General features: G+C 47.3%; 2 protein-coding genes across 5 annotated transcripts in view; one reads left to right on the top strand and one right to left on the bottom strand.

Moving 5' to 3' along the window:
- The window catches only part of LOC134927192 (transient receptor potential channel pyrexia-like), a 513,867-nt gene extending 510,912 nt beyond the window's left edge, over positions 1–2,955 (bottom strand). For all 4 annotated transcript variants that reach the window (XM_063921321.1, XM_063921322.1, XM_063921327.1 and 1 more), the window contains exon 1: positions 2,778–2,955. The gene's annotated coding sequence lies outside the window, so the exon portion shown is untranslated. The remainder of the gene's footprint in view (positions 1–2,777) is intronic.
- Positions 2,956–3,098: 143 nt separating this feature from the next.
- SQLE (squalene epoxidase) overlaps positions 3,099–25,996 on the top strand; it is a 64,580-nt gene continuing 41,682 nt past the window's right edge. Inside the window, exons 1-6 of the mRNA XM_063921330.1 lie at positions 3,099–3,637; positions 19,614–19,866; positions 22,918–23,098; positions 23,876–23,972; positions 24,490–24,603; positions 24,932–25,103. Of these exons, the coding sequence (XP_063777400.1) occupies positions 3,386–3,637; positions 19,614–19,866; positions 22,918–23,098; positions 23,876–23,972; positions 24,490–24,603; positions 24,932–25,103 (1,069 nt within the window). The 5' untranslated portion in view covers positions 3,099–3,385. The remainder of the gene's footprint in view (positions 3,638–19,613; positions 19,867–22,917; positions 23,099–23,875; positions 23,973–24,489; positions 24,604–24,931; positions 25,104–25,996) is intronic.

The following is a 25,996-nucleotide window of genomic DNA, read 5'->3' as shown; positions in this document are numbered from 1 at the left end:
GTGCATCCTGGGACAGTCAAAGCTTTGCCTGATGGTGCCTCTGAATCCAAGATCCCGCTCTACACCCCGATGTATTCCCTGTGGAACACAGTGTAACCTGCTGCAGAAATATCAGAATACTCGTACAATATATTCTGTAATACACTCTTTCTTAACTAATGCTGTCTGTAATAAGATATGTAGAATACTCAAGTGTCTGTAAAGTCTCAGTGATGTGGACAGGCGGCTTTACAGGGGATACCTCGCCCTGCAATCCCAGAGACCAGTAGCAGCTATGCTCAGAAGATGGTGCCCAGCGTCTCTGTCAGGAACTGAGAGTGTGAGGCAGCTCCAGGACGGGAAATATGCGTGGATATGGTGCCCTGGGCCGGGGCTACAGGTCACACGCCAACTCCCCTATGCTGGACCTCACTGCCGGTACTACGGAGCCTTACCAATAGGGGCGTTAGTACACCTGACCTGTACTCCTATGCCCTGGCGGATATAGTGGGGTCCGTGCTCGATAACAGTGTCCACGTCAGCGTCGCAGTCCATCTCCCTAGACTGCGACAGTAATGCGATTTAGTGGCGGGTCCCTCCTGGGGGACCCTCTTACCTCCTCCCTTCGTAGAAGCCACGCGAACCAGGAGAGCGTCTGCGACTGTGTGCCTAAACCGGAGCGTCTCCGCCGCAAGTACCCGGGATATGAGCCGTGGGAGTATGCGATGCCGCTTGGGAGGTGACATAGTGTTCACTCTAGGAGTGAACTGGGGCAGGGCGCCGGACTCAGGGGGGCACATGAGCGCGCGCGGCGAAATGGGGGCGCGGCCACGCAAATTAGGGGGCGTGGCCACGCCTCCATCATTTTAGGGGGCGGTGCGGCCCACAGGCGCTACTATAGAGAGCGTCTGTGGCCGGCGACGTCACTGTTGGGGGCGTGCCCAGCACCTCCGTCGGTGCTGGGCTTCCCCCAGCCCTCTCCCAATGCGTGAATGGATGCCGCGCGCATGCGCACGGCATCTATACACGCCGGGAGGGCAGGGAGCGGGCGGCTGTTCTAACAGGGCGCCACAAAAGGGGCAGGGCGGGTTTTGCCTGTTAAAAAACGGGCAGGGTGCGGCGCCCTGCTAAAACAGCCTAGAGTGAACACTATGACAGAGACGCAGTGCTGAATGTCATCCTTACATAACAGTGCTGTATCCCATGAAGTTTTCTAAGCTTTTTCAGGGCTGCCCAGTGCAGCCCGCCTGTTAGGTGACCTGATGCCTGCAGGCACCACTCAAAACTGATGTCTCAGTGCCTGGAAGCGGGGTTATAGAGGAGACCCCAATGCATCCTGGGACAGTCAAAGCTTTGCTGATGGTGCCTCTGGACCCAAGATCCCACTCTACACACAGATGTATTCCCTGTGGAACATAGTGTACCCTGCTGCAGAAAGCATGTCTAGCACAGCTGAGCCTGAGTGAGCCACCTTGCCTGAAGCGTGGCGAGTCAAAATGAGCGAGCTACTGAGCCTGAGGTATATCAAGTGAGACACCGAGCCCAAAGCATGTCTAGCATAGCTGAGCCTGAGTGAGCCACCTAGCCTGAAGCATGTCAAGTGAAGCAGAGTAAGCCACCGAACCAGAGGTATATCAAGTGAGACACCGAGCCCAAAGCGTGTCAGGCGAAGTGGAGCGAGCCTAAGAGCTTGACACACGTCAAGCGAATCTGAGTGGACCACCCTGCCATAAGTGCATCCTGCCATAAATTCATTGAGCAAAGCTGATTGGACCACCGAGCCTGAAGCGTGGCGAGTGCACAAAAATACGCGTTTTAAGGTTCTGAACAAGTTTAATGACGTTCTGAAGCAGGTTAGCTATGGTAACTATGTTCTGACTTTAAACCATTTCACCCTTATAATCTTTGTACTTTAGAGATTACAGGCTGCACTCTCACATACGGCCTAAGGTACCTGTAGAATATTTACACCCACCACGTTATAGGATAATATTATACTTTTCCGATGGCTTCTGATCGTTTGTACAATGTCATACCTCCCAACATGGGCCCTCATTCCGAGTTGTTCACTCGCAGGCTGCTTTTAGCAGCATTGCACACGCTAAGCCGCCGCCTACTGGGAGTGAATCTTAGCTTATCAAAATTGCGAACGACGGATTCGCAATATTGCGATTAGACCTCTCTTAGCAGTTTCTGAGTAGCTCGAGACGTACTCTGCCATTGCGATCAGTTCAGTCAGTGTCGTTCCTGGTTTAACGTCACAAACACACCCAGCGTTCGCTCAGACACTCCCCCGTTTCTCCAGCCACTCCCGCGTTTTTCCCAGAAACTGTAGTGTTTTTTCACACACTCCCATAAAACGGCCAGTTTCCGCCCAGAAACACCCACTTCCTGTCAATCACATTACGATCACCAGAACGAAGAAAAACCCTCGTAATGCCGTGAGTAAAATACCTAACTGCATAGCAAATTTACTTGGCGCAGTCGCACGCATGCGCAGTAAGCGGTAAATCGCAAAATAACGAAAAACGGCAACGAGCGAACAACTTGGAATGACCACCATGACACTCTCCAGGAGGAACACAATGCTCTACTTCTGGACTTTTCTCTTAATGTATGATTGCTTGCACCTGTATTTAACTAGTTAATGGATGAGAAAGGTGTTTCAGCACAGGTGATGGCAATCATACATTAAGAGGGAAGTCCAGGAGCAGAGCATTCTATCCCTCCTAGAGAAGATCATATTGGGAGATATGCAACATATACAGTAAATGGAGCGAAGTAATAACGCTGGTTACTGTAAATCGTTTCCTGCGCCGTTGAGTAATCTTACAACCCGCTCCTGCCGGCGTCACCTCCCTCTGAGCCCGGGATACAGCCCAGTGTGACTATCTCCATGCAGAGACCTGACACACACATGCCGCACGCCTCGCACAGTCGTGACTGACTGAGTGACATCACATCGCCCTATACGGTCTACAGGTGCTGACAGAGATCTGCCGCGAGGCGCCAGACCCTTCCCCATTGGCTGCTCCCTCCATAGCGTGAGCTCTGCTCACCTCAGTGCCCGATCCCCATTGGCCCAGTCAGCGGTGGGCGTGTCTCCGAGACCAGCGCGACGATGAGCCCCCTCCCCGTTCATGATACCATGTAGCTGGTTGCCGGGCAACCCCAGCCGCTGGTTGCTGAGGCAGGGCGCCGGCCCCGCCCCTAGGCATGCTGCATCCCTGCTGACCTGGTGCGGGGATGGATGACTGGCTGCCGGTGATTGGTGGACGCCGCACACATCCCAGGGGCCGCGCATCAGTGAGAGGTGTGCGCTTTATACCGGGTGATCCCAGCTGTCATACTCAGTCTCGCTGCACGCGTACACCTGTGTAGGGGACACTTACCGCCGGGTGGCACGATGTGGACCTTCCTGGGAGTCGCCACCTTCACCTATGTGTATAAGAAGTGTGATGAGCTGCTGAGCTCCCCCCGCCTGGAGCTGCTGCTGGCCCTGCTGCTGTGCTGCACTGTGGGGCTGGTACTGTCCCTGCTCCGGTACCGGGGGCGCCTGGGGGCCGGGAAAAAGGGGAGCCCGGGCCTTCTCTCCGGGATCTGGAATGTGAATGGGGTCAAACAGCAGGAGAAGCCCAGAATGAATGGGGCCAGGAAGGTAGGTAGGGGGCTGTCATTGTGCCCCTTGTGTCTGTCTCTTCTGTATGTACAGATGTATATCTATCCTATATGTCTGTCTCTTATATATGTACAGATGTATATCCTATATGTCTGTCTCTTATATATGTACAGCTGTATATCTATCCTATATGTCTCTTATATGTACAGCTGTATATCTATCCTATATGTCTGTCTCTTATATATGTACAGCTGTATATCCTATATGTCTGTCTCTTATATATGTACAGCTGTATATCTATCCTATATGTCTGTCTCTTCTGTATGTACAGCTGTATATCTATCCTATATGTCTGTCTCTTATATATGTACAGATGTATATCCTATATGTCTGTCTCTTATATATGTACAGCTGTATATCTATCCTATATGTCTGTCTCTTATATATGTACAGCTGTATATCTATCCTATATGTCTGTCTCTTATATATGTACAGCTGTATATCTATCCTATATGTCTGTCTCTTATATATGTACAGCTGTATATCTATCCTATATGTCTGTCTCTTATATATGTACAGCTGTATATCTACCCTATATGTCTGTCTCTTATATATGTACAGCTGTATATCTATCCTATATGTCTGTCTCTTCTGTATGTACAGCTGTATATCCTATATGTCTGTCTCTTCTGTATGTACAGCTGTATATCTATCCTATATGTCTGTCTCTTATATATGTACAGATGTATATCCTATATGTCTGTCTCTTATATGTACAGCTGTATATCTATCCTATATGTCTGTCTCATATATGTACAGCTGTATATCTATCCTATATGTCTCTTATATGTACAGCTGTATATCTATCCTATATGTCTGTCTCTTATATGTACAGCTGTATATCTATCCTATATGTCTGTCTCTTATATATGTACAGCTGTATATCTATCCTATACAGTGGCAAACGCAGGATTTGCAAGGGGGGGTTTCCAGAACTGGGCGGAGCCAATCACGGGGTGGGGACTGAGGTGACCCAGTATATGCTGGGTCCGTAAAACTAGTGTGTCTGTGTGTGTGTGTGTGTGTGTGTGTGTGTGTGTGTGTGTGTATGTATATATATATATATATATATATATATATATATATATATACATACACACACACATACATATACACGGGTGGTCTTTAGTATGCTGGCGGTCGGGCTCCCGGCGACCAGCATACCGGCGCCGGGAGCCCGACCGCCGGCATACCGACACTTATTCTCCCTCGTGGGGGTCCACGACCCCCCTGGAGGGAGAATAGAATAGTGTGGCGCGCGTAGCCCGCAAGGGGCTCATTTGCGCTCGCCACTCTGTCGGTAAGCCGGCGGCCGGCCTCCCGGCGCAGGTATGCTGGTCGCCGGGAGATCGTAGTGAACCCATATACACATATACATAGCATATTAAACATGCATACAGATAGATATATATATATATATATATATATATATGTACACACACATACAGTACACATATATATACACATGTATATATGTATATCATATGTGTGTGTGTGTGTTTATATGTATGTATGTATGTATGTATGTGTATATATGTATGCACATGGATATATATGTACTATAATTAAAATAAAGTAAACTTTTATTGCACTTGCAAGTGCCACCAGGAAGACAGCAGGCTGCAGAGGACGCTAGACAGTCATTAATAATACTCATGCAGCTAAAAAAAAAAAAAAAAAATATTTTTTTTTTTTAGTGGAGGGGGGTTTCTGGGTACTCGGAAACCCCCCCTGGGTGCGCCACTGCTATATGTCTGTCTCATATATATGTACAGCTGTATATCTACCCTATATGTCTGTCTTATATATGTACAGCTGTATATCTATCCTATATGTCTGTCTCATATATATGTACAGCTGTATATCTACCCTATATGTCTGTCTTATATATGTACAGCTGTATATCTATCCTATATGTCTGTCTTATATATGTACAGCTGTATATCTATCCTATATGTCTGTCTCTTCTGTATGTACAGATGTATATCTATCCTATATGTCTGTCTCTTATATATGTACAGCTGTATATCTATCCTATATGTCTGTCTCCTATATATGTACAGCTGTATATCTATCCTATATGTCTGTCTCATATATATGTACAGCTGTATATCTACCCTATATGTCTGTCTCATATATATGTACAGCTGTATATCTACCCTATATGTCTGTCTTATATATGTACAGCTGTATATCTATCCTATATGTCTGTCTCTTATATATGTACAGCTGTATATCTATCCTATATGTCTGTCTCTTATATATGTACAGCTGTATATCTATCCTATATGTCTGTCTCATATATATGTACAGCTGTATATCTACCCTATATGTCTGTCTTATATATGTACAGCTGTATATCCTATTTGTCTGTCTCTTATATATGTACAGCTGTATATCTATCCTATATGTCTGTCTCATATATATGTACAGCTGTATATCTATCCTATATGTCTGTCTCATATATATGTACAGCTGTATTTCTCTAACGTCCTAAGTGGATGCTGGGGACTCCGTCAGGACCATGGGGTTTAGCGGCTCCGCAGGAGACAGGGCACAATAATAAAAGCTTTAGGATCAGGTGGTGTGCACTGGCTCCTCCCCCTATGACCCTCCTCCAAGCCTCAGTTAGATTCTTGTGCCCGGCCGAGAAGGGTGCAATCTAGGTGGCTCTCCTGAGCTGCTTAGAATAAAAGTTTAAGTTAGGTTTTTTATTTTCAGTGAGTCCTGCTGGCAACAGGCTCACTGCTACGAGGGACTTAGGGGAGAGAAGTAAACTCACCTGCGTGCAGGATGGATTTGCTTCTTAGGCTACTGGACACCATTAGCTCCAGAGGGAGTCGGAACACAGGTCTCACCCTGGGGTTCGTCCCGGAGCCGTGCCGCCGACCCCCCTTGCAGATGCCGAAGTTGAAGAGGTCCAGAGGTCCAGAAACAGGCGGCAGAAGACTTTCAGTCTTCATAAGGTAGCGCACAGCACTGCAGCTGTGCGCCATTGTTGTCAGCACACTTCATACCGGCGGTCACTGAGGGTGCAGGGCGCTGGGGGGGGGCGCCCTGGGCAGCAATGTATACCTTTTTATGGCTAAAATACATCACATATAGCCCTTGAGGCTATATGGATGTATTTAACCCCTGCCAGATCTCACAAACTCCGGGAGAAGAGCCCGCCGAAAAGGGGGCGGGGCCTATTCTCCTCAGCACACGGCGCCATTTTCCTGCTCAGCTCTGCTGTGAGGAAGGCTCCCAGGCTCTCCCCTGCACTGCACTACAGAAACGGGGTTAAAACAGAGAGGGGGGGCACTTATTTGGCGATATGATTACATATGTGAAAATGCTATAAGGGAAAACACTTGTATAAGGGGTTGTCACTGTATAATTATAGCGTTTTTGGTGTGTGCTGGCAAACTCTCCCTCTGTCTCCCCAAAGGGCTAGTGGGGTCCTGTCCTCTATCAGAGCATTCCCTGTGTGTGTGCTGTGTGTCGGTACGTGTGTGTCGACATGTAGGAGGACGATGTTGGTGAGGAGGCGGAGCAAATTGCCTGTATTGGTGATGTCACTCTCTAGGGAGTCGACACCGGAATGGATGGCTTATTTAGGAATTACGTGATAATGTCAACACGATGCAAGGTCGGTTGACGACATGAGACGGCCGGCAAACAAATTAGTACCTGTCCAGGCGTCTCAGACACCGTCAGGGGCTTGTAAAAACGCCCATTTACCTCAGTTGGTCGACACAGACACGGACACTGACTTCAGTGTCGACGGTGAAGAAACAAACGTATTTTCCTTTAGGGCCACACGTTACATGTTAAGGGCAATGAAGGAGGTGTTACATATTTCTGATACTACAAGTACCACAAATAAGGGTATTATGTAGGGTGGGAATAATCTACTTGTAGTTTTTCCTGAATCAGATAAATTAAAGTGTGTGATGATACGTGGGTTTCCTCCGATAGAAAATTATTGGAGGTATACCCTTTCCCGCCAGAAGTGAGGGCGAGTTGGGAAACACACCTTAGGGTGGATAAGGCGCTCACACGCTTATAAAAACAAGTGGCGTTACCGTCTCCAGATACGGCCGCCCTCAAGGAGCCAGCTGATAGGAAGCTGAAAAATATCCAAAAAAGTATATACACACATACTGGTGTTATACTACGACCAGCAATCGCCTCAGCCTGGATGTGCAGCGCTGGGGGGGCTTGGTCGGATTTCCTGACTGAAAATATTGATACCCTTGACAGGAACAATATTTTATTGACTATAGAGCATTTTAAGGATGCATTTCTATATATGCGAGATGCGCAGAGGGATATTTGCATTCTGGCATCAAGAGTAGATGTGATGTCCATATCTGCCAGACGATGTTTATAGACACGACAGTGGTCAGGTGATGCAGATTCCAGACGGCACATGGAAGTATTGCCGTATAAAGGGGCGGTCCATCGGACCTGGTGGCCATGGCAACAGCTGGAAAATCCACTTTTGTTACCCCAAGTCACATCTCAGCAGAAAAGGACACAGTCTTTTCAGTCTCAGTCCTTTCGTACCCATAAAGGCAGGCGGGCAAAAGGCCAGTCATATCTGCCCAGGGTTAGAGGAAAGGGAAGAAGACTGCAGCAGGCAGCCCATTCCCAGGAACAGAAGTCCTCCACAGCTTCTGCCAAGTCCGCAGCATGACGCTGGGGCCATACAAGCGGACTCAGGTGCGGTGGGGGGTCATCTCAAGAGTTTCAGCACGCAGTGGGCTCACTCGCAAGTGGACTCCTGGATCCTACACGTAGTATCCCAGGTGTACATTGGAAATTCGAGACGTCTTCCCCTCACAAGTTCCTGAAGTCTGCTTTACCAACGTCTCCCTCCGACAGGGAGGCAGTATTGGGAAAAAATTCACAGGCTGTATTCCCAGCAGGTGATAATCAAAGTACCCCTCCTACAACAAGGGAAGGGGTATTATTCCACACTATATTGTGGTACTGAAGCCAAACGGCTCGGTGAGATCTAAAAGATTTGAACAATTACATACAAGGGTTCAAATCAAGATGGAGTCACTCAGAGCAGTGATAGCGAACCAGGACGATATGGGGTCACTGGATATCAGGGACGCTTACCTACATGTCCAAATTTTGCCCTTCTCACCAAGGGTATCTCAGGTTCGTGGTACAGAACTGTCACTATCAGTTCAGACGCTGCCGTTTGGATTGTCCACGGCACCCCGGGTCTTTACCATGGTAATGGCCGAAATGATGATTCTTCCTAAAAGAAATATGGACGCTTTCCTGATAAGGGCAAGGTCCAGAGAACAGTTGGCGGTCGGAGTAGCACTATCTCAAGTAGTTCTACGACAGCACGAGTGGATTCTAAATATTCCAAAATCGCAGCTTTTTCCGACGACACGTCTAATGTTCCTAGGAATGATTCTGGACACAGTCCAGAAAAGGATGTTTTCTCCCGGAGAAGAAGGCCAGGGAGTTATCCGAGCTAGTCAGGAACCTCCTAAAACCAGGAAAAGTATCAGTGCATCATTGCACAAGGGTCCTGTGAAAATGGTGGTTTCTTACAAAGCGATCCCATTCGGTAGATTTCACGCAAGAACCTTTCAGTGGAATCTGCTGGGAAAATGGTCCGGATCGCATCTTCAGATGCATCAGCGGATAACCCTGTCTCCAAGGACAAGGGTGTTTTCTTCTGCGGTGGCTGCAGAGTGCTCATCTATGACAGGGCCGCAGATTCGACATTCAGGACTGGGTCCTGGTGACCACGGATGCCAGCCTGAGTGGCTGGGGAGCAGTCACACAAGGAAAAAATTTCCAGGGAGTATGATCAAGTCTGGAGACTTCTCTCCACATAAATATACTGGAGCTAAGGGCAATTTACAAGGCTCTAAGCTTAGCAAGACCTCTGCTTCAAGGTCAGCCGGTATTGATCCAGTCGGACAACATCACGGCAGTCGCCCACGTAAACAGACAGGGCGGCACATGAAGCAGGAGGAAAATGGCAGAAACTGCAAGGATTCTTCGCTGGGCGAAAAATCATGTGATAACACTCTCAGCAGTGTTAATTCCGGGAGTGGAAAACTGGGAAGCAGACTTCCTCAGCAGGCATAACCTCCACCCGGGAGAGTGGGGACTTCAGCGGGAAGTCTTCCACATGATTGTAAACCGTTGGGAAAAACCAAAGGTGGACATGATGGCGTCCCGCCTGAACAAAAAACTAGACAGATATTGCGCCAGGTCAAGGGACCCTCAGGCAATAGCGGTGGACGCTCTGGTAACACTGTGGGTGTACCAGTCAGGGTATGTGTTCCCTCCTATGCATCTCATACCAAAAGTACTGAGAATCATAAGAAGGAGATGAATAAGAACGATACTCGTGGTTCCGGATGGGTCAAGAAGGACTTGGTACCCGGAACTTCAAGAGATGCTCACGGAAGAACCGTGGCCTCTACCTTAAGAGAGGACCTGCTCCAGCAGGGGCCTTGTCTGTTCCAAGACTTACAGCGGCTGCGTTTGACGGCATGGCAGTTGAACGCCGGATCCTGAAAGGGCATTCCAGATGAAGTCATCCCTACCCTGGTCGAAGCCAGGAAGGATGTAATCGCAAAACATTTTCACCGCATTGGGCGAAAATATGTTGCGTGGTGTGAGGCCAAGAAGGTCCCTACAGAGGAATTCCAACTGGGTCGTTTCCTACATTTCCTGAAAACAGGACTGTCTATGGGCCTAAAATTAGGGTCCATTAAGGTTCAAATTTCGACCCTGTCGAATTTCTTCCAGAAAGAACTGGCTTCAGTGCCTGAAGTTCAGACGTTTGTAAAAGGGGTACTGCATATACAGCCTCCTTTTGTGCCCCCAGTGGCACCTTGGGATCTCAATGTTGTTTTGAGTTTCCTAAAGTCACATTGGTTTGATCCACTCACCACTGTGGAATTAAAATATTTCACATGGAAGGTGAAGATTCTATTAGCCCTGGCTTCAGCCAGGCGTGTGTCAGAATGGGCGGCTTTATCATATAAAAGCCCTTACTTAATTTTTTATTCTGACAGGGCAGAATTGAGGACTCGTCCTCAATTTCTCCTTAAGGTGTTTTCTGTTTTTCACATGAACCAACCTATTGTGGTACCTGCGGCTACTAGGGACTTGGAGGACTCCAAGTTACTTAACGTTGTCAGGGCCCTGAAAATATATGTTTCCAGGACGACTGGAGTCAGAAAATCTGACTCGCTGTTTAGCCTGTATGCACCCAACAAGATGGGTGTTCCTGCTTCTAAGCAGACGATTGCTCGCTGGATTTGTAGTACAATTCAGCTTGCACATTCTGTGGCAGCCTTGCCACAGCCAAAATCAGTAAAAGCCCATTCCACAAGGAAGTGGGCTCATCTTGGGCGGCTGCCCGAGGGGTCTCGGCTTTACAACTTTGCCGAGCTGCTACTTGGTCAGGGGCACACCCTGACTGAGGAGGACCTGGAGTTCTCACATTCGGTGCTGCAGAGTCATCCGCACTCTCCCGCCCGTTTGGGAGCTTTGGTATAATCCCCATGGTCCTGACGGAGTCCCCAGCATCCACTTAGGACGTTAGAGAAAATAAGAATTTACTTACCGATAATTCTATTTCTCGTAGTCCGTAGTGGATGCTGGGCGCCCATCCCAAGTGCGGATTGTCTGCAATACTTGTACATAGTTATTGTTACAAAAATCGGGTTATTCTTGTTGTGAGCCATCTTTTCAGAGGCTCCTTCGTTGTTATCATACTGTTAACTGGGTTCAGATCACAGGTTGTACGGTGTGATTGGTGTGGCTGGTATGAGTCTTACCCGGGATTCAATATCCTTCCTTATTATGCACGCTCGTCCGGGCACAGTATCCTAACTGAGGCTTGGAGGAGGGTCATAGGGGGAGGAGCCAGTGCACACCACCTGATCCTAAAGCTTTTATTATTGTGCCCTGTCTCCTGCGGAGCCGCTAAACCCCATGGTCCTGACGGAGTCCCCAGCATCCACTACGGACTACGAGAAATAGAATTATCGGTAAGTAAATTCTTATTATCTATCCTATATGTCTGTCTCATATATATGTACAGCTGTATATCTACCCTATATGTCTGTCTCATATATATGTACAGCTGTATATCTACCCTATATGTCTGTCTCTTATATATGTACAGCTGTATATCTATCCTATATGTCTGTCTCTTATATATGTACAGCTGTATATCTATCCTATATGTCTGTCTCTTATATATGTACAGCTGTATATCTATCCTATATGTCTATCCCGGATGATATCAGGGATATCGGATGTGTTTTACATCCGATCCGATGCGCGTTCCGTGAGCATCGGATCGGATCCCCTAGATTGAATGAATGTGCTGCACTCGTGATACGTCGGACCCCGCCGGCATGGCTGGGATTGCACAAGATACACTGCATGTAAAAGGACCGCATACAGTGTATCTTATGTGATCCTACCCCCCCGGGAAGCTGCCGGGGGAATCGCCTGCGACACGAGGGTCCGATATGTCGCAGTAGTGTATGGGGCCCATTACATGTATGTCTCTTTTATAGGCTGCTGAGCTCCCCACTGACGTATGTCCGTTTTATATGTAGTATGTCTGTCTCTTGCATGTGTGTCTGTCTCATATATGTACACCTGTATATTTGTCTTATATGTACTATGTCTCCCATATGTCAGTCTCCTACATGTATGTCTGTCTGTTATATATTCCTGTATGTCTGTCTAATATGTAATATGTCTGTTCTATGTCTGTCTCTTACATGTATGTCTGTGTCATATATATATATATATATATATATATATATATATCTCTGTATGTCTGCCTCATATATACCTGTATGTCTGTCTTATATATAATATGTCTGTCTCATATACTGTATTCCTGTATGTCTGTCATATATGTAGTATGTCTGTCCTAAATGTCTGTCTCTTACATGTATATTTGTGTCATATATACCTGTATATCTGTCTTACATGTATGTCTGTCTCATATATGCATTCATAGCTGTCTTACATGTAGCATGTCTGTCCCATGTATCTCACTCACATGTATGTCTGTCTCTCTTTTATTCCTATATATCTTTCCCATATGTTTGTCTTCTATATGTATGATATACATACATACATACATACATACATACATACATACATACATACATGTATATCTTTCTCATGGGTGTGGATCATTGGGTTGTTTTTTGGGTGTCATTTTCTCTGACGTCCTAGTGGATGCTGGGACTCCGTAAGGACCATGGGGAATAGCGGCTCCGCAGGAGACAGGGCACAAAATAAAAGCTTAAGGATCAGGTGGTGTGCACTGGCTCCTCCCCCTATGACCCTCCTCCAAGCCCCAGTTAGATTTTTGTGCCCGGCCGAGAAGGGTGCAATCTAGGTGGCTCTCCTGAGCTGCTTAGAATAAAAGTTTAGTTTAGGTTTTTTTTATTTTCAGTGAGTCCTGCTGGCAACAGGCTCACTGCATCGTGGGACTAAGGGGAGAAGAAACGGACTCACCTGAGTGCAGAGTGGATCGGGTTTCTTAGGCTACTGGACATTAGCTCCAGAGGGACGATCACAGGTTCAGCCTGGATGGGTCACCGGAGCCGCGCCGCCGTCCCCCTTACAGAGCCAGAAGAGACGAAGAGGTCCGGTGAAATCGGCGGCAGAAGACATCCTGTCTTCAGACTAAGGTAGCGCACAGCACCGCAGCTGTGCGCCATTGCTCTCAGCACACTTCACACTCCGGTCACTGAGGGTGCAGGGCGCTGGGGGGGAGCGCCCTGAGACGCAATATAACAGTATATACCTTAGGTGGCAAAAAGAATACATCACATATAGCTCCTGGGCTATATGGATGTATTTTAACCCCTGCCATTTTTACACAAAAAAGCGGGAGATAAGGACGTCGTGAAGGGGCGGAGCCTATCTCCTCAGCACACAAGCGCCATTTTCCCTCACAGCTCCGCTGGAAGGACGGCTCCCTGACTCTCCCCTGCAGTCCTGCTTCAGAATCAGGGTAAAAAAGAGAAGGGGGGGCATTTTTGGCAGCAAATAACGATAATAACAGCAGCTATAAGGGAATAACACTTATATAAGGTTATCCCTGTATATATATATAGCGCTGGGTGTGTGCTGGCAGACTCTCCCTCTGTCTCTCCAAAGGGCTAAGTGGGGTCCTGTCCTCTATCAGAGCATTCCCGGTGTGTGTGCTGTGTGTCGGTACGCGTGTGTCGACATGTATGAGGAGGAAAATGATGTGGAGGCGGAGCAGTTGCCTGTGTTGGTGATGTCACCCCCTAGGGAGTCGACACCTGACTGGATGATTGTATTTAAACAATTAAGTGATAATGTCAGCAATTTGCAAAAAAACTGTTGACGACATGAGACAGCCGGCAAATCAATTAGTGCCTGTCCAGGCGTCTCAGACACCGTCAGGGGCGCTAAAACGCCCGTTACCTCAGTGGGTCGACACAGACCCTGACACTGATACTGAGTCTAGTGTCGACGGTGACGAGACAAACGTAATGTCCAGTAGGGCCACACGTTACATGATCACGGCAATGAAAGAGGCATTGAACCTTTCTGACACTACAAGTACCACAAAGAAGGGTATTATGTGGGGTGTGAAAAAACTACCAATAGTTTTTCCTGAGTCAGAGGAAATAAATGAGGTGTGTGATAAAGCGTGGGTTTCCCCCGATAAAAAACAGCTAATTTCTAAAAAATTATTAGCATTATATCCCTTCCCGCCAGAGGTTAGGGCGCGTTGGGAAACACCCCCTAGGGTAGATAAGGCGCTCACACGTTTATCTAAACAAGTAGCGTTACCGTCTCCTGATACGGCCACCCTCAAAGAACCAGCTGATAGAAGGCTGGAAAATATCCTAAAAAGTATATACACACATACTGGTGTTATACTGCGACCAGCAATCGCCTCTGCCTGGATGTGCAGTGCTGGAGTCGCATGGTCGGATTCCCTGACTGAGAATATTGATACCCTGGATAGGGACAATATTTTGTTAACTATAGAACATTTAAAGGATGCATTACTATATATGCGTGATGCACAGAGGGATATTTGCACCCTGGCATCAAGAGTAAGTGCTATGTCCATCTCTGCCAGAAGAGCGTTATGGACGCGACAGTGGTCAGGGGATGCGGATTCCAAACGGCACATGGAAGTATTGCCGTATAAAGGGGAGGAGTTATTTGGGGCTGGTCTATCGGACCTGGTGGCCACGGCAACGGCTGGAAAATCCACCTTTTTACCCCAGGTCACTTCACATCAGCAAAGACACCGTCTTTTCAAACTCAGTCCTTTCGTTCCCATAAGTACAAGCGAGCAAAAGGCCACTCCTTTCTGCCCCGGGGCAGAGGAAGAGGAAAAAGACTGCACCATGCAGCCGCTTCCCAGGTGCAGAAGCCCTCCCCTGCTTCTGCCAAGTCTTCAGCATGACGCTGGGGCTTTACAAGCAGACTCAGATATGGTGGGGGCCCGTCTCAAGAATTTCAACGCGCAGTGGGCTCACTCGCAAGTGGATCCCTGGATTCTACAGGTAGTATCGCAGGGGTACAAACTGGAATTCGAGGCGTTTCCCCCTCGTCGGTTCCTGAAGTCTGCTTTACCAAAGTCTCCCTCCGACAGGGAGGCAGTTTTGGAAGCCATTCACAAGCTGTATTCCCAGCAGGTGATAATCAAGGTACCCCTCCTGCAACAAGGAAAGGGGTATTATTCCACGCTGTTTGTGGTACCGAAGCCGGACGGCTCGGTGAGACCAATTTTAAATCTGAAATCCTTGAACACTTACATAAAAAGGTTCAAATTCAAGATGGAGTCACTCAGAGCAGTGATAGCGAACCTGGAAGAAGGGGACTATATGGTGTCTCTGGACATCAAAGATGCTTATCTCCACGTCCCAATATACCCTTCTCACCAAGGGTACCTCAGGTTTGTAGTACAAAACTGTCATTATCAGTTTCAGACGCTGCCGTTTGGATTGTCCACGGCACCTCGGGTCTTTACCAAGGTAATGGCCGAAATGATGATTCTTCTACGAAGAAAAGGCATTTTAATTATCCCTTACTTGGACGATCTCCTGATAAGGGCAAGATCCAGGGAACAGTTAGAAGTCGGAGTAGCACTATCTCAGGTAGTGTTACGTCAGCACGGGTGGATTCTAAATATTCCAAAATCGCAGCTGATTCCAACGACACGTCTACTGTTCCTAGGAATGATTCTGGACACAGTCCAGAAGAAGGTGTTTCTCCCGGAGGAGAAGGCCAGGGAGTTATCCGAGCTAGTCAGGAACCTCCTAAAACCAGGCCAGGTCTCAGTGCATCAGTGCACGAGGGTCCTGGGAAAAATGGTGGCTTCTTACGAAGCGATTCCATTCGGAAGATTCCATGCAAGAACGTTTCAGTGGGATCTACTGGACAAATGGTCCGGATCGCATCTGCAGATGCATCAGCGGATAACCCTGTCGCCAAGGACAAGGGTGTCTCTCCTGTGGTGGCTGCAGAGTGCTCATCTACTAGAGGGCCGCAGATTTGGCATTCAGGATTGGATCCTGGTAACCACGGATGCCAGCCTGAGAGGCTGGGGAGCAGTCACACAGGGAAGGAATTTCCAGGGCTTGTGGTCAAGCATGGAAACATCTCTTCATATAAACATTCTGGAACTAAGGGCCATTTACAATGCCCTAAGTCAAGCAAAACCTCTGCTTCAGGGTCAGGCGGTGTTGATCCAATCGGACAACATCACGTCAGTCGCCCACGTAAACAGACAGGGCGGCACGAGAAGCAGGAGGGCAATGGCAGAAGCTGCAAGGATTCTTCGCTGGGCGGAAAATCATGTGATAGCACTGTCAGCAGTGTTCATTCCGGGAGTGGACAACTGGGAAGCAGACTTCCTCAGCAGACACGACCTTCACCCGGGAGAGTGGGGACTTCACCCAGAAGTCTTCCACCTGATTGTAAACCGTTGGGAAAAACCAAAGGTGGACATGATGGCGTCACGTCTAAACAAAAAACTGGACAGATATTGCGCCAGGTCAAGGGACCCTCAGGCAATAGCAGTGGACGCTCTGGTAACGCCGTGGGTGTACCAGTCAGTGTATGTGTTCCCTCCTCTGCCTCTCATACCAAAAGTACTGAGAATCATAAGAAGGAGAGGAGTAAGAACTATACTCGTGGTTCCGGATTGGCCAAGAAGGACTTGGTACCCGGAACTTCAAGAGATGCTCACGGACGAACCGTGGCCTCTACCTCTAAGAAAGGACCTGCTACTGCAGGGGCCTTGTCTGTTCCAAGACTTACCGCGGCTGCGTTTGACGGCATGGCGGTTGAACGCCGGATCCTGAGGGAAAAAGGCATTCCAGAAGAAGTCATTCCTACTCTGGTCAAAGCCAGGAAGGACGTAACCGCAAAACATTATCACCGCATTTGGCGTAAATATGTTGCGTGGTGTGAGGCCAAGAAGGCCCCTACAGAGGAATTTCAACTGGGTCGTTTCCTTCATTTCCTGCAAACAGGACTGTCTATGGGCCTAAAATTAGGGTCCATTAAGGTTCAAATTTCGGCCCTGTCGATTTTCTTCCAGAAAGAACTGGCTTCAGTACCTGAAGTTCAGACATTTGTAAAAGGGGTGCTGCACATACAGCCTCCTTTTGTGCCTCCAGTGGCACCTTGGGATCTCAATGTGGTGTTGAGTTTTCTAAAGTCACATTGGTTTGAACCACTTTCCACTGTGGACTTAAAATATCTCACATGGAAGGTGTCGATGCTGTTAGCCTTGGCTTCAGCCAGGCGTGTGTCAGAATTGGCGGCTTTATCATATAAAAGCCCTTACTTAATTTTTCATTCTGACAGGGCGGAATTGAGGACTCGTCCTCAATTTCTACCTAAGGTGGTTTCTGCATTTCACATGAACCAACCTATTGTGGTACCTGCGGCTACCAGGGACTTAGAGGACTCTAAGTTGCTTGACGTTGTCAGGGCCTTGAAAATATATGTTTCCAGGACGGCTGGAGTCAGAAAATCTGACTCGCTGTTTATCCTGTATGCACCCAACAAGCTGGGTGCTCCTGCTTCTAAGCAGACGATTGCTCGTTGGATTTGTAGTACAATTCAGCTTGCACATTCTGTGGCAGGATTGCCACAGCCAAAATCAGTAAAAGCCCATTCCACAAGGAAAGTGGGCTCATCTTGGGCGGCTGCCCGAGGGGTCTCGGCTTTACAACTTTGCCGAGCAGCTACTTGGTCAGGGGCAAACACGTTTGCTAAATTCTACAAATTTGATACCCTGGCTGAGGAGGACCTGGAGTTCTCTCATTCGGTGCTGCAGAGTCATCCGCACTCTCCCGCCCGTTTGGGAGCTTTGGTATAATCCCCATGGTCCTTACGGAGTCCCAGCATCCACTAGGACGTCAGAGAAAATAAGATTTTACTTACCGATAAATCTATTTCTCGTAGTCCGTAGTGGATGCTGGGCGCCCATCCCTAGTGCGGATTGTCTGCAATACTTGTATATAGTTATTGTTACAAAAATTCGGGTTATTATTGTTGTGAGCCATCTTTTCAGAGGCTCCTTTGCGTTTATCATACTGTTAACTGGGTTCAGATCACAAGTTGTACGGTGTGATTGGTGTGGCTGGTATGAGTCTTACCCGGGATTCAATATCCTTCCTTATTATGTACGCTCGTCCGGGCACAGTATCCTAACTGAGGCTTGGAGGAGGGTCATAGGGGGAGGAGCCAGTGCACACCACCTGATCCTTAAGCTTTTATTTTGTGCCCTGTCTCCTGCGGAGCCGCTATTCCCCATGGTCCTTACGGAGTCCCAGCATCCACTACGGACTACGAGAAATAGATTTATCGGTAAGTAAAATCTTATTTTCTATGTTAAACCAAATCTGACCCCAGTTAGTGTTCCGTGTCCCCTCGCCTGGCTTGGTTTGCTTGCCACTCTTCGGCAAGGTTATTATTCCCAATCGAGTCCACGTGGATGGTAAATGATAAAAAATGAAACTCCTCCCCCAAAAAACTTCTGTTGACCATTGTCACGTTGACCATTTGAACCAGTTGACCTTAAGTACTGTCGACCTTTTACATGTCAGCCTTTTGTACCTGTTGACCTAATGCGTTTTGACCATATGGGGTTGACCTATTGACTGTCTACCTATCATCCGGGATCTCTTTCTCATATGTGTGTCTGTTTCATGTATGTCTGTCTTCTATCTGCCTGCCTGCATAAATGTATCCTGCCTCGTAGTACAGCGGGAAGCAGTTAGCTTCCCGACGAACGGGATTCCTGCAGTCGAAATACCGACGCAGGGAACCCAAGGGAGGAACCAACCCCTGCGTCGAAATACGGACGTCAGATGGGTTGCTGGAGTCAAAATACTTTCAGCCGGCATCCCAATCGTGCTGACGGTGGGACACGCTGTCGTCCGGCCGCGCGCGGGTGAGATTAGGTTTAGACAGCAGAAGGGGGTTAGCCTTAGGGTGCAGGCACGGGAAGGTTAGGGTTAGGCACCTAGCGGGGAGGGCTAGGTTTAGGCAGCGAGGAAATTAGGGTTGAGCACCAAGCGGGGAGGGTTGGGCACCACCGGGCAGGATTAGGGTTAGGAACCCACAAGGGAGGGTTAGGGTAGGGAGAAGGTGAGGTTTAGGGGGTAAATAGGGGACTGACGGGATTATGATGGACGGGATGCCGCTGTCTGTATACTGACCGCTGGCATCCCGTCCATTGGGAACTCCTACTGAACCCAGTACAGCATATAAGTGATTACAGTAAGTACTGTACAGTGTGAGTTAGGCTATATTTATAGTCAGGAACTTTGTTCTTGTGCGTACATTTTTTTTAATTTTTTTACTTCTGTCCATATGAAAAGAACAACCTGTGTATGAGTACAGTACATAATGATTGTATGTTCTGTGTGCGCAGAGGAAGACTGAAAACCATCTACATGGAGCCACGGACAGCGATGACTGCCCCGTCTCTGGTGCCGCGGCCTGCGATGACCCGGAAGTTATCATTGTGGGATCCGGAGTGCTCGGCTCAGCATTAGCTACAGTGTTATCCAGAGATGGGAGGAAGGTGGCCGTGATTGAAAGAGATTTGAAGGAACCAGATCGTATAGTGGGAGAGTTACTGCAACCGGGAGGGTACCAAGCTCTGAGAGACCTGGGTCTTGGTGGTAAGTGAATACACCTGGAAGCTGGGCTTGTTCTGATGTGGCTGGAGATCATTTTTTGCCTGGAAACAGGGAAGATATATGGTTACCTTATGTATCAAATGTTCCTCTCACTTCTTGCATTGTAAACTCATTTGGGCTATCTTTACCATTGTATCTTATTTGTTTGTTTCATTATAATCGTACATGGTAGCATAATACATCAGACCTAGGGCTCGGTAGAGAATGCTGGCTGTCGAGATGCCAGCGGTTAGAATACTGACCGTAGCATCCTGACGATCAGAATCCCAACAGGGGAAGGTAAGTATACTTACCTTCCCCAAATGTTCCCCTAACCCTTCCTCCCTGCAGCCTAAACCTAACCCCCCCAGGCTGCAGTCGATTCCTAAACCACCCCCCGCAACCTAAACCTACCATCCCCTTCCCCGCAGCGGTCCTCTCCAGCGTCCCGGTACTTGCTCGTTCGGGATCCCTATTCAGGATGCTGGTGTAGGAATTCCGAGTAGTGTAGGCATTCCGGCGTCGGTATTTCGACTGCCTGCATCCCGTCTACTGGGATCTTCACCGGATCCCGTTATAGAAATAAAGGATAACTATAATAATAGAGGAAGCATGCAAACTAAGTAGAAGGCCAGTGGTTGGACAGGGAGATTAGGTACATATTGCAAATAGCTCTGTTCTACTAGACCATTCATCTGCCCAGCTTCCTGTCATATGCTGCCTATAGCCCCCGCATGTGCCAAGTGCCCAGATCTGTATTGGCCTCAGTCTTATGGTCACATAGGAGCGAGTCAGTGTGCACGACCAATCACCACACAGGATGACAGATTGTGCTCACCAGCTTACAAGTTTTTTCTTTATTCTCCCATCTACATCTGGCTGTATTGCTGGTCACACATGGTACACATCACAGCTAGTATCGGGCATTTAGCCAAATATCGCAGCGTGTGTGACCAGACAGCGACATCGGCGATGGATAATAATCCAATCAAGATATTTTATATTAGGCTTGTTGGTAAATGTATGAGGAAGTTGTGTGTGCGATGAGCTAATCAACACATTAAGAGGTCATTGGCTGCTCAGGCTGAGGGTCTGGATGTCTGTAGCACATGTGCTGCCAGTTGGGTCAATGATCATGTTGGTTATCGCAAAAGGAACAAGGCAGGACTTCTTGCCTGTGTGTGTGGCCATCTAAACTCAACCAAAATGGGCAACTGAATGCAGCCGAAATCATTACAATCTGATTGGATAATTTCATGACAAATTTGGATACACGTGCTGGGTTAAATGGCACACACCTTATCACACATGTGCTGTACAGTTAAAGGATGTCACAGTCGCCATACAAAATGAGCATCATCATGTGACCTAATTATCAGTTCCCCAAAGATCAAATTTGGGATACTGTATCTGCATTGTTCACCTGATCCATATATCACTACATCTCCACCCAGTATATACACGGTCAAGTGACATTATGACCACCAGCTAATAGACAGAGTAACCGCCGCGTGCAGCACGGACAGCAGCTAGACAGGCTGAACTGTCGTTTTAGACACACGTCTGATAGCTCTCAGGTTCATTGTGACGGTGAGCTGCTCTACTGTAGCGTGTCGTTCAGCCCTCACGCACCCTCGTAGCCGACGTTCACCTCTCACATCAATGGCCATGATGCTCCGCAGTTTCCGCATTGGTTATTCACAAATATGCCATGTGTGCAGTCATGATCCACCTTCACCACAGCAGCGCGGGGACAGGTCACAAACTGCGCTGTGTCAGAAATACTATATACCTACCAAGCCAGCACACAACACGTGACATACTTCAGGGGCTACGCGCTGCCAACATCAAATGTAGGAGGTGGTCATAATGTGACTCGACCGTGTAGTAGCCATCTATTGACAGTATCATACCATTTCTCTTAATAAATTGTGAGTCAACAGTCTGCAGATAATTTATACTGAATTTGCTGTTTTTCTTAACAATTGGAAGATATTTTCATTGAACCATCTACTTTATTAGATCTACATACAACTGTGTCATACAACCTATCTTTGTATCATTTACTTTATCAGATCTATATACTACTGTGCCATACAACCTATCTTTGTATCATTTCCTTTATCAGATCTATATAATACTGTGCCATACAACCTATCTTTGTACCATTTACTTTATCAGATGTATTTACTGCTGTGTCATACAAGAACACCTTTGTATAGTAATGAGATCTGTACTGATGGGGTCATACCGACCCGTTTGCACGCAGCGGTTCTTCGCTGCGGTGCGAACGGGTCAGAACTGCGCATGCGCGGCGGCCGTAATGCGCACACGCGTCGTTGCGGGCAGCAGCTAGAGCAAAGAAGAAAGTGATCGCTAGCGCGATCGCAAAAATATTGACAGCGGGGAGGCGTTCCCTGGGCGTCTACTCACCGTTTTCCGGGCGTGGAGATCCGAACGCAGGTGTGTCCAGGCATTTGGAGGGCGGATGTCTGACGTCAATCCCGGGACCTTCGTCGCTGGATCCGTTGCACATGGTAAGTAGGTCTGACCCTGGTCTTGTTTTGCAGGAAACTTTTTTTAGCATAGCAAGGCTGCACAAGCGATCTCAGCCTTGCTATGCTAAAAGACACTCCCCCATAGGCGGCGTCACGTTAATCACACGATCAGTAAAAAGTTGCTACGTGCGATCAACTCGTAATGACCCAGAGACCCAGGCATGTCCAAACTGCGACCCGCCAGCTGTTAAGAAACTACACCTCCCAGCATGCCCTCACACAGCTTTAGCATTATCTGACAGCAAACTCTGTCAGGGCATGCTGGGATATGTAGTTTCACAACAGCTGGAGGGCCACAGTTTGGACATGCCTGATCTAACCCCTTATGCAACACCATTTTCTTTCACTTTTATAGTAAGTAGACCTGAAACCTTTCTTAGCTTCTGTGACAACTCAAACCGGTAAATGTACAGAGCGCCTGGATATACATGTTGTTGATCTTGCTTAGGTGTGCGATGTGTAGTAACTGGGTGCTTGTATGATGTTGTGTTTGTAGATGCAGTGGAAGGTCTGGATGCACATATTGTGCATGGATATGTCGTCCACGACATTGAAAGTAAAGCAGAGGTGGAGATTCCCTATCCTATGAATGAGAATAAACAGCTGCAGTGCGGCAGAGCATTTCATCATGGTCGCTTTATCATGGGGCTTAGGAAGATGGCCATGGCGGAACCCAAGTAAGTGCAGAGACCTCAGCTATGACACATGGCTGTCTCTGATTGCATGGATTTAGCTCTATATATGTTGGGCCATACCAGTGGAGTACAATGGGTCAGATGTATTAACCTGGAGAAGGCATAAGGAAGTGATAAACCAGTGATATGTGCAAGGTGATACACGCACCAGCCAATCAGATCCTAACTGCTAATTTACATGTTGGAGCTGATTGGCTGGTGCCTTTATCACTTCCTTATGCCTTCTCCAGGTTAATACATCTGCCCCAAAGTGTCTACTACCCTCACGTATTGACCTTACAGACTTACAATTGCAGATCCTCAGCCAATGTGAGTCAATCAGATTTTGATTTGGCCCAATGGAGCCAGGCCCAAAATTGATGAGTGGTGTTGGTCAGAAATTGTCAGCATATTGGCACTGAAATTTGCATGGCCAGCGCAACAACTGAAATCCAATAGCCTGGATCCAATAAGTGATAGGATCCTAGAACACTCCCCCCCGCCCCCCCCCCCCCCCCCCACGTGCCTCCTGTCTCATTTCATATCAATATTCAATTCCAACTCTACACATTAAAAATGACTTTAAGAGAGATAAAGTGGAGAGAGATAGAGTACCAACCAATCAGATCCTAGCTGTCATTTTTCAAACAGCCTGTAAAATAACAGGTAAAAGCTGATTGACTGGTCTTTCCGATTTATCTCTCTCCAAGCTTTGATGAATTTCCCCCTTTTTGTCATAGTGGGCATTACTAAGATACATTATATTGGTTTGATTCCCAGCACTCAATACATCGAGGGGACGGTCCAGCAGCTACTTGAAGAGGATGACATGGTACAAGGAGTTAAATACAAGGACAAAGAAACAGGAGACGTTAAGGTACGATGAGAGTGAAAGAAGCCGAAATGCTGAATTGATTGAATGTAAAGTACATGGCCTCTTATTGATGCAAATGTGTACATAATAAAGGTTTGGGGTAACTGGAAATTAAGTGGGAATACAATTGGTTATCCCCACGGCTGCCACTACATGGCGCCCAACAGAACAATTAATTTGTTGCTCCCTTTGGGCACTATGAACTTCCGGGGAGACACATTTCAGGCCCCGGAGGTGGCAGCTGAAATGTGCGAAGAGTGACCCTTTGGGGCACCCATATGTCACTTTTAGTGTTATTGATAAACCAGAAACTGCTGAGCACATACAGCGCTATGTATATTATAGATGTGAGATCGGGCGCTCGTTGGTGCGCATTAACAGTTGAATCCCCCCCCTTAGAATGAAGTGTATGTGCCCTGTTGTGTACGTAGAAAGATTCTTTTTTACAAAGGGATATTTTCTACACCTTTCAAAAACTCCAGCGATCTATGGTAATTACTGTATACTGTATATTCTGCAGGAACTCCGTGCACCGCTCACTATCATTGCTGACGGACTCTTCTCCAAGTTTAGAAAGGATCTAATCTCAGGAAATGTCACAGTGTCCTCTCATTTTGTTGGATGCATTTTAAAGGTGAGCTCCTCAGTGATTATATTTATAATATGTAAACAATACATACAATAAAAATGATGTATTAAGTGAGCAGAATGTTGCCTTTGGCAGAAATTTGGGGCTCCCCTGTAACCCATCCAATTATGGGAAACTGATGCAGTTCCCGATGTGTCAGGTACTCCGCTCTGTTGTTTCCAATGTCACTGATAGGTACAGAAACTCAACCTTGACTTCAGTGCACATACCAAAGTAATTGTATTGTCAGTACTACCGCTGCCTTTTGTTACCATTCATTGACGCAATAGAGATTGAGGAAACTTATTTGTTCTGTGTTTATTTTACATCCTAGAACTCACCGCAGTTTAAGGCCAATCACGCTGAGCTCGTCCTGGGCAATCCAAGCCCTGTCCTCATCTACCAGATATCATCCAACGAGACACGAGTCCTTGTCGACATCAGAGGGGAAATGCCCAAGAACCTGAAGGAGTACATGCTGGAAAACATTCTCCCCCAGCTCCCTGGTGAGGACAGTTCACTGTGTTCTATGTACATGTACATTGACCCTCATTGAGATCCTGCTGGATCTGCTTTCTGATGCGCAAGCGAACTGGTCCTGTGATGTAGGAAGCAGACCGGCATGAGGCTCTTAGTGATTGATAGTCTGATGCCATGTGGGGACGGGGTTGGCCTCCGTTTGTGTAAACAGACGTGTCGCCACCGTTTAGGGGGAGGGAAGAGGTCAGGATCTCGGTCCAGATTTCCTGGCCCCTTACAAGGATCTGCGAAGAGCGGCTTGTGTGAATGGGTGCTGCAAGTCGCCTGATGGTGTCTCAGTGAAAGTATAATACAGTATCTCCATGAAAGTATAATACAGTATCTCCATGAAAGTATAAGGCAGTATCTCCATGAAAGTATAATGCAGTATCTCCATGAAAGTATAATGCAGTATCTCCATGAAAGTATAATGCAGTATCTCCATGAATGTATAATACAGTATCTCCATGAAAGTATAATACAGTATCTCCATGAAAGTATAATACAGTATCTCCATGAAAGTATAATGCAGTATCTCCATGAAAGTATAATACAGTATCTCCATGAAAGTATAATACAGTATCTCCATGAAAGTATAATGCAGTATCTCCATGAAAGTATAATACAGTATCTCCATGAAAGTATAAATAAGAATTTACTTACCGATAATTCTATTTCTCATAGTCCGTAGTGGATGCTGGGACTCCGTCAGGACCATGGGGAATAGCGGGCTCCGCAGGAGACAGGGCACATCTAAAAAAGCTTTTAGGTCACATGGTGCGTACTGGCTCCTCCCCCTATGACCCTCCTCCAAGCCTCAGTTACGTACTGTGCCCGGACGAGCGTACACAATAAGGAAGGATCTTGAATCCCGGGTAAG

This window comes from Pseudophryne corroboree, chromosome 5, assembly GCF_028390025.1.
Source record: "Pseudophryne corroboree isolate aPseCor3 chromosome 5, aPseCor3.hap2, whole genome shotgun sequence".
Classification (NCBI taxonomy): Eukaryota; Metazoa; Chordata; class Amphibia; order Anura; family Myobatrachidae; genus Pseudophryne; species Pseudophryne corroboree.
Note: the sequence above shows the minus strand (reverse complement) of the source record. Positions and strands in the feature narration are given on the sequence as shown.